At 32.7% G+C, this 9,632-nt stretch overlaps 1 protein-coding gene across 1 annotated transcript; it reads left to right on the top strand.

Annotated features, from left to right (window-relative positions):
• The first annotated feature begins 252 nt into the window (after positions 1-252).
• LOC132642617 (uncharacterized) lies at positions 253-4,423 on the top strand. The gene is made up of 14 exons (XM_060359714.1): positions 253-380; positions 508-619; positions 703-825; positions 1,629-1,733; positions 1,841-1,924; positions 2,252-2,367; positions 2,467-2,568; positions 2,652-2,765; positions 2,892-2,948; positions 3,026-3,092; positions 3,185-3,238; positions 3,333-3,407; positions 3,568-3,603; positions 4,006-4,423. The coding sequence occupies exons 1-14, from the start codon at positions 361-363 to the stop codon at positions 4,135-4,137; spliced, it is 1,197 nt and encodes a 398-aa protein (XP_060215697.1). The 5' UTR covers positions 253-360; the 3' UTR covers positions 4,138-4,423.
• The last annotated feature ends 5,209 nt before the right edge of the window (positions 4,424-9,632 follow it).

The raw sequence follows: 9,632 nt of genomic DNA, 5'->3' as shown, positions 1-9,632 counted from the left end.
TGCAGGAGATGTCTTCTTGACTTTGAATATCGAGTTGTCTAGTATAAAAATCAATTTGAGGCAATCTAGTGTACTATGAGATGCTAAGAGCTTCAGGCAAGGTAATTAATTTCTAATTTGAAGCCAAGTTTTTGTATCTGTGAAAGAAAAAGAAGAGAGGCTCATTAGCATGCTTTCCTTTTTAATTAATATTCAAATGACAAAAAAAGCTTGTCACTCTTTTTTTTCTTTTTAGGTTCTTCATGCCATTGTTATGTTCGCTCCCTGCTGAAAGGTGGTTGCTAATAAACTTACTTGGGGTGCAGTAAAGCTTCTTTATCTACTTTGGTTGTACTTATCGATTCAGATACTGTATTTAACATGAAGGACTATGGACGCAGGTTCGTTAAATTGCAGCCTTTCTTGGGATCATACCAAGTTTGTGATGATGTTGTTGTCTGTTCCATAGTAGTTTGTCTATTGTCTGTTCCATAGTAGTTTGTCTAACTCTTGAAGCATGTTTTGCAGTTCCAATTCCTTAAAGTCAGCTGAAACTATGAGGCTTATTGTCTCCATAGGTTGTGGAGTCATGTTTGGCTTATTCATTGGAATTTCATTTCCTACTAGCTCATTAACCAAGGTATGGATAATGCCCTCCATTCTCATACAATCATATAATTTCATATGTACAATAAAACAAATTCTTTGGTTTAAATTTGGCAGCTAAATATAACAGCCAGTTTTGTAAGCAGCTTCCCAATTGGTAGAGACAAAAATAATATCGTTTCATCCCAAAATCAAACAGATTCGTCGATCAAAAATCAGAATGCTACAGATCAATTGAAGGTATATCCTTCCTTCCTTGCTTGCAGAAAATTGATTTGAAGGTCAAGATAATTTTGGGCTTTGGCAAACAGTAGGAGTATTATTTTCATGCAATTGCTTAAAATATTTATTCTAGCACACCTTCTTTCTGCAGTTCTTCCAGAAATGATTTTATAGAAATGTTAACTCGTCATGTTCTTGAGTGTTAAATATAGCAAGTAGAGCAGGATCACTTTTAAGTAATGAAAATGTATAGCTCAGATACTCACTACTCCTGCGTATCACCAAACATATAAAATACCGGAGTTTCTAATCATGAAATATGAAGACACTTGTGCAAACACCAATCTTCGATATGCATCCTTCCAAGAATACAGAAAAAACTTATTCTTGCTATTTTCCATCAACACAAGACACAAAGTATGCACATTGAGTGACAGATCGATGCTTTTCAATAGATCCCTGCTCGAGAAGAATATATGGTTATCAGCAGTAATTGTTTTTGATAACCAGGAAATTCCTGAGGGCCAGTGGCACTCTGTTCGAACCAATGACGTGCGCCTAACTGCACATCATGCACTACATTGTTAGAGATAGACCAAAGCCCTGGGGGCCATCATAAACATTCCAGATTCTAGCCTATCCTTCGTAGGAACTGATAATAATCTTCCAACTTTTTTTTTTCAATGTAACTTTTAAGTTGCACTCGCGATAGATGCTTTTGCATCATATTTAATTTAGGTAAACAGCAGACACATGTTTGAGATTATACAAGCTAAGACAAAATCACGTTTTTATCTGATAGTCATCCTTGTTCTGACCAGATTTGGGTCCCATCAAACCCAAGAGGGGCAGAAAGATTACCTCCAGATATCGTTTCTTCTGAGACCGACTACTATCTCCGGAGATTGTGGGGAAATCCCAGTGAGGTAAGTGTTCTGTTTCAATTTGCAAACCTTAAGAATGAAGACATTTACTTACAAAATCCAGAATAAAAATTGGGAAGAGGCAACTTCTTATAATATTTTATCTGCAGGACCTAGAAGGCAAGCCAAAATATCTAGTAACATTTACTGTTGGTGTTAAGCAGAAGCATAACATTGATGCTGCTGTAAAGAAGGTATATCAGTTTTTTGCCGATATAGGTCCCTCCTTCTCTCTCTCTCTCTCTCTCTTTATATATATATATATATATAGAAGGGGAGCCTTGGCGTAACTGGTAAAGTTGCTGCCATGTGACCAAGAGGTCACGGGTTCGAGCCGTGGAAACAGCCTCTTGCAGAAATGCAAGGTAAGGCTGCGTACAACAGACCCTTGTGGTCCGGCCCTTCCCCGGACCCCGTGCATAGCGGGAGCTTAGTGCACCGGGCTGCCCTTTTATATATATATATATATATATATATATATATTCGCAATCCGCCTCATCCTGACCATTTTCCTTGTGCAGTTCTCAAACGACTTCACAATTCTTCTTTTTCACTATGATGGTCAGACAACTGAATGGGATGAATTCGAGTGGTCAAAACGAGCCATCCACGTGAGTGCTCGGAAACAAACAAAATGGTAAGTAATATGATAAAAGTAGTTTTGGATTGGAATTCTGATCAGCTTTAAGTGGTTCTTTAAACCACGTTAGTGACAAGAACCTTACCTCTTTATAAGGTGGTACGCGAAAAGGTTTCTGCATCCAGACATTGTTGCCGCATATGACTATATTTTTATCTGGGATGAAGACCTAGGAGTTGAGCATTTTGATGCCACGGAGTAAGTATTCTGAAGTTTTCTGTGATTAACAGCTGATTAGATCCAATATCTTAGTCTTTCTGAATTTGTCCGTCCAAATCCAGGTACATTAAACTTGTCAAGAAGCATGGTTTGGATATTTCACAGCCAGGTTTGGATCCGAGGAAAGGAACAACATGGCCAATGACAATTAGAAGAGATGATGGTGAAGTTCACACGTAAGAGCCAGGAACCCCATGATGTTATTTATGCACGAGTCCTGTTTTGCTCTCATCCTTTTAATTATCTACTTCTTCACGTTTTCTCTCTGTTTATTCTTCCTTTTTCTTGATTTATCTAATCAGGTTTACAAAAGAGAACCCTGGCGGGTGCTCAGATCCTCATTTGCCTCCATGTGCAGCGTATGAATAGCTCTCCTGTTTGTTATTTTGTTTCAGTTGTTAAGGTGGTCCTTGCCAAATCACTTCTCTGTTTTCAGATTCGTAGAGATCATGGCTCCCGTCTTTTCCCGAGATGCATGGCGTTGTGTATGGCATATGATTCAGGTATCTTTTAAAAACCTTGCACATTAAACACGGAGAAGGTCGTAGACTTTGTGCTTTGTTGATATTGACTCTGTTTGTTTTGTCACTTGTAGAATGACTTGATCCACGGTTGGGGACTTGACTTTGCCCTTCATAAATGCGTCGAGGTAAGTTCAGCTTATCAATGAATTCGATCTCTTGGCTACTTTCTTTCACATACCAAATTATTTGAAGGCACTAAGTGTACTTTCTATTTTGAAGCCTGCTCATGAGAAAATTGGAGTTGTAGATGCTCAATGGATTATTCATCAAACTGTCCCTTCCCTTGGAAATGAGGTAACAATGAAGTGAATGTAGCCAACTTTTGAATGTAATATGTTAATTGGTAAAAGTGGATCCAACACTCGCTATTGTGTAACTTGATATTAGAAAACGCTGAAAAAAGCATGACAAACCTAAATCGACCTCTAATCGTTTCCTTATACGTCCTATACAGGGGCAAGCAAAAGATGGGAAGGCTGCATGGCGAGGGGTAAGTAATTCTCTGTTACATTTGTCATATAGCAGTAACACTACTTTACCTCCCCCTCTCCGGGAAAGAGGGGTGAGGGTCGAGTTCTTGTTGGAAGAACAGCCGCCAAAGATATACTGCACATGCTCCTTAACCTTAAAGAACAGTTGCCAAAGATATACTGCACATGGTCCTTAACCTTATATTTCCTTTTAAACAAAATATATTATACTAGATAATAGAAAGATATACTAACTAGACATTCTTCTTTGAACACTTTGAGCATACAGTTTTTAGTAGCATCCAATCCATTGACAGTTCACTTTTTTCCTTTTAGCTACTAGTATTTCATCCTTTTCCACTTTAAAATTTGAATCAGGTGAATTGCTATGTGATTAATTGAGCTTGTGTTTGTTGTGGCAGGTGAGAGAGAGATGTGAAAAGGAATGGAAAATGTTTCAATCTAGGGCAGAAGATGCAGAGAAAGCCTATTACAAGTCAAATGGAATTGATCCTTCCAATTTCACTTACTGGTCAAATGGAATTGATCCTTAAATTTCACATCTCATTAAGTCAACATGGTCAAGTTGATGATACACAGTCTTGGCAATTTTGCCTATAGTAGTCATAATTTTTAAGATACATCAATTCTTTTAAATTGAAGAATCTAATAGAGCTTCTTCAATAGAGTATTACATGATTACAAATGTACTTATCTAAATAAGTTTAAGAAAAGATCGGTGATATCACCAGTCATTAAAGGTGTACTACTCTATAATTCTCTACAAGCATACTACATAGGGCTGTTCAATGAATAAAGGCAAAGAAAAAGAGTTAAAGTGAATGCCCCATTTTTTAGTAAACAATCCAAGTAATTTGTGGTGGTTACTTTCTAGACTCCATACTAATTGAAGAGGTTTGAAACTGAGAAATCCTCAAATCCTACCTTACATAGTCACATTCATGGCGTACTTTCCCCCTCTTAAATAGTTCTTTTATCAGACAATGTATTTAAAGTGAACAGTGACCGACGTTGAGCTTAACATTATTACCTTTGATTTGAACTATATTAGTAATATCAATCGATGGGTCAATTCCAAATTAGATAGGTCCGGTTATATATCCGAACGGAACGGATTCAAACTTCTCCTAGAATAGTTTCCTTTTTCATAAAATGTAGTTGCCAAACCAGATAGTCAGTCCATTTCCTCTCAGTTTCTACTCTTTCTCTATTCTAAAACGAAAAATATAGGGCTGTAGTGGGGTGGCGCTGGGAAACATTTAAATGTGGTGAAGCAAGGCAGGGCGGGACAAAACTTATTCTTTGAAATACTTAAATGGGGTAGGATTAGTGGCAGGTCAGCACTATATATATATATTAGATGGTCTATGCCCGTGCTGCGCACGGGCCCAACACTTTGAATTATAGTGTATCTATGTATATGTAGTTGTGTTTAGATAGCGATAATATATATATATATATATATATATATATATATATATATATATATATATATATATATATATACTATGTTCAAAATACGATTAATATAAAATTTTAGTTTGTGCTCCGTATCTAAAACTTTATTATATTCGTGTTTGCTACGAAAATTTATTAATACTTTTTAAAAGAGAATACTTGTTTAAAAGGAAACTATTTTCCTCTCTTTGAGATAAAACAATAGCAATATTTAAGCATCAGTTGATACTTTCAATTTTAATTCGATTAATTTAAAAGTGTAAAATACTTATTATTTTTTATCAAATTTTGATTTGGATAATTCTAATTCAAATTATTAAATTAATTTTACATGTTTAAAACGAAACAAAGTATAAATTGATTTTCTATTTAAACGAAGAAATATTATTTTTTAATTTTTGGTAAATATTCTCGGTTTAGCTCATTTTACTTGTCATGTTATCTTTTGCATGGTTTTTTAAGGAAACGTGAATTAGAATTATAATTTGACTAATTTACTTTATTCATTATTTGATCTCCATTTGATATTAATCTCTTTTCACATTTATTAGAGCAAGAATAAAAATGAAAAAGTTATTAAATTCTATGTTATTTTAAAATATAAATATTTTAAGTATATTTATTTTAGTAAACATAACAAATAAATGACATGGCGGAATAGCAAATACAACAATTAAATATCTAAATTAGATCTAAGGCTAATATAAGAAAAGAAAGGAAATTGTATGTATTTGCCTACTTAACCTTTTGAAGAAAAGCAATAATATGGGGTTCATGTTTTTTACTGTGCAATAATTTCATTTGCTCCCACTAATAGGTTGATACGCACGAAGCATGGGTAAACCGATGCTTCTATATAGTAGAAAAATAGAAATATAATAAAGTATTTCTATCTACTTTTTAGAAGAGTTGGTAATATAAAGTATAAAATGTCATTTTTTTGCCCTTAAATAAAAAAGTGGGTGGGACCACAAAGGATTTTTTCGCCCTTAAATAAAAAAGTAATATATATATATATATATATATATATGTACTATGTTCAAAACACGATTAATATAACATTGTAGTTTGTGCTCTGTATCTAAAATTTTATTATATTCGTGTTTGCTACAAAAATTTATTAATACTTTTTAAAAGAGATTTATTAATACTTTTTAAAAGAGATTTATTGTTTAAAAGAAAACTATTTTCCTTTCTTTGAGATAAAACAATAACAATATTTAAGCATCAGTTGATACTTTCAATTTTAATTCGATTAATTTAAAGGTGTAAAATAGTTGTTATTTTTTTATCAAATTTTGATTTGGATAATTCTAATTCAAATTATTAAATTAATTTTATATGTTTAAAACGAAACAAAGTAGAAATTATTTTCTATTTAAACGAAGAAATGCTTTTTTTTTATGTTTGGTAAATATTCTCGGTTTGGCTCATTTTACTTGTCATGTTGTCTTTTGCATGTTTTTTAAGGAAACGTGAATTAGAATTATAATTTGACTAATGTACCTTATTCATTATTTGATCTCCATTTGATATTAATCTCTTTTCATATTTATTAGAGTAAGAATAAAAATGAGAAAGTAATTAAATTCTATCTTATTTTAGAATATGAATATTTTAAGTATATTTATTTTAGTAAACATAACAAATAAATGACATGACAGAATAGCAAATACAACAATTAAATATCTAGATTAGATCTGAGGCTAATATAAGAAAAGAAAGGAAATTGTATGTATTCGCCTACTTAATATATTGAAGAAAAGCAATAATATGGGGTCCATGTTTTTTGTTGTGCAATAATTTCATTTGCTTCCACTAATGGGTTAACACGCATGTAGCAATGAATCCACTATTATTAACTTGATGGAGATATTTTGAGAATTATATGAATATTGTTTGACTTTTTAATATATGGGGTGCACTTTTTTTTTTTTTTGACATTACTTTTTTTTTTTAATATGGGGTCCACTTTTTTTTCATGAGTTTGGAGAGGATGGGGTCCACTTTTTTTTAATGAGTTTAGAGAGGTTGGGGTCCACTTTTTTTTCTTTTTTTTTTAATATTGCTTAGCGTTTTTAGTATGGGATCCACCTTTTTTTTTTTAGGAGTGACTGACGACGAAGCATGGGTAAACCGATGTTTCTATATAGTAGAAAAATAGAAATATAATAAAGTATTTCTATCTACTTTTTAAAAGAGTTAGTAATATAAAGTATAAAATGTCATTTTTTTGCCCGTAAATAAAAAAGTGGGTGGGACCACAAAGAATTTTTTTGCCCTTAAATAAAAAAGTGGGACCAAAGGACGGACGACTATCTTTGCTTATAAACCAGTTCTTCTATATAGTATATAGTAGTAAAGTAATACATACATACATACATACATACATACATATATATGTATATATATAGTTCAAAATACGATTAATATAACATTGTAGTTTGTGCTCCGTATCCAAAACTGTATTATATTAGTGTTTGCTACTTATACAAAGTTGGCAAAAAATTGTTAATACTTTTTAAAAGAGAAGACTTATTTAAAAGGAAACTATTTTCCTCTATTTGAGATAAAATAATAGCAATATTTAAGCATCAGTTGATACTTTGAATTTTAATTCGATTAATTTAAAGATGTAAAATATTTTATTGTTAATGTATGTAGATTGGGCCTAAACAATACCTATTATTTTTTATCAAATTTTGATTTGGATAATTCTAATTCAAATTATTATATTAATTTTACATGTTTAAAATGAAACAAAGTAGAAATTTGATTTTCTATTTAAATGAAGAACTACTATTTTTTAATTTTTGGTAAATATTTTTGGTTTAACTCATTTACTTGTCATGTTGTCTTTTGCACGATTTTTTACGGAAACGTCAATTAGAATTATAATTTCACTAATTTACCTTATTAATTATTTGATCTCCATTTAATATTATTTTTTATTTTATGAAATTAATCTTTATTCACATTTATTAGAGTAAGGAAAAAAAATAAAAAAGTAATTAAATTCTATCTTATTTTAATATATAAGTATTTTAAGTATATTGTTGTACAATAATTTCATTTGCTCCCACTAATGGATTGATACGCATGTGACAATGAATCCATCATTATTGATTTAATGAGATACTTTGGAAATTACATGAATATTGTTTGATTTTTTAATATGGGATGCACTTTTTTTTTTTGACATTGTTTGTTTTTTTAATATGGGATTCACTTTTTTTTATATTGCTTGATTTTGTTAATATGAGATCCACTTTTTTTCCCGTGAATTTGGAGATGATAGGTTCCACTTTTTTTTTTTTTTTTAATATTGATTGGTGTTTAGTTGGGACTCACATTTTTTTAATGTGGGACGGACGACGAAGCATGGGTGCAAACCCATGCTTCTATATAGTTTAAATTTAAATATATATAAAATGTAAAAAAAAATGTATCTTCACTAGATATTCGATGCTGAAAAACTTTTGATTCTCGTCTTTCGAGCATCATTTTTCAACTGTACGTTCAGGATACTGTTAAAGATTGTCAACCAAGTGAGATAATATAAGTTATTGTAATTGAATTAATTCAGATAAAGTGCAAATATTCAAAGTAATCTCAAAATCAAACATAGTGGAAGAGACTTTGTTGCCCTTTTTAATTGGAATAACCGTTACGGGTTTTATATGAAGTTGTCGCAAGATAGAACGTACAAAATTATAGATAATATAAAGATGGTGAACGAAAATATCTTATACGTACTAATCTAACTCTTAAATAACATCTAGAACAAAAAGCATATAACAACAACAACAACAGCCCAGTGAAATTCCACATCTTGGGGTCTGGGGAGGGTATAATGTACGCAGACCTTACTCCTACCAAGGTAGGATGGCTGTTTCCGAGAGACCCTCGGCTCAATAGAAGCATAAAAAGGGGGTCAGATAAGGTTAAAAGATTTAAAACGATATTGCAATGAAATAATGCAAGCGACACAGTAAAACAGGATAATCAAGGAATTCAAAGCGATATGGAAATGCAAATCACGAAAGCGGCACAGATAAAATAGAGTAATCAAAGTACAGAAAGTAGCAAATAATAACATAAATCAAAGCACAAGAAATTATAATGCGCTAATGCGCCTACTAATAAGGAAAGATAACGAGACTTATATACTAGCCTTCTACCCTAATGTGGGTCCTCCACACCTTCCTATCTAAGGTCATGTCCTCGGTAAGCTGTAACTGCGTCATGTCCTGTCTAATCACCTCTCCCCAATATTTCTTTGGCCTACCCCTACCTCTTCTGAAACCATCCATGGCTAACCTCTCACACCTCCGCACTGGGGCATCTATGTCTCTCCTCTTCACATGCCCAAACCATCTCAGTCGCATTTCCCGCATCTTGTCTTCCACCGAGGCCACTCCCACCTTATCCCGAATAGCCTCATTTCTAATCCTGTCGCTCCTAGTGTGCCCACACATCCATCTCAACATTCTCATCTCTTTTGAACGTGAGAGATCTTAACTGGCCAACACTCCGCCCCATACAACATAGCCGGTCTAACCACCACTCT

The sequence above is a fragment of the Lycium barbarum genome, chromosome 5 (genome assembly GCF_019175385.1).
Source record: "Lycium barbarum isolate Lr01 chromosome 5, ASM1917538v2, whole genome shotgun sequence".
Classification (NCBI taxonomy): domain Eukaryota; kingdom Viridiplantae; phylum Streptophyta; class Magnoliopsida; order Solanales; family Solanaceae; genus Lycium; species Lycium barbarum.
The sequence above is the reverse complement of the archived record's forward strand: the minus strand, read 5'-3'. Positions and strand labels throughout refer to the sequence as shown.

Bases quoted from the DNA above. Each gene is read 5' to 3' on its own strand.
- LOC132642617 (XM_060359714.1), top strand. From the start codon at position 361: ATGAAGGACTATGGACGCAG. The intron at 2,949-3,025 runs GTATGAATAGCT...CTCTGTTTTCAG, and splicing joins CATTTGCCTCCATGTGCAGC to ATTCGTAGAGATCATGGCTC. The intron at 3,239-3,332 runs GTAAGTTCAGCT...TCTATTTTGAAG, and splicing joins CCCTTCATAAATGCGTCGAG to CCTGCTCATGAGAAAATTGG.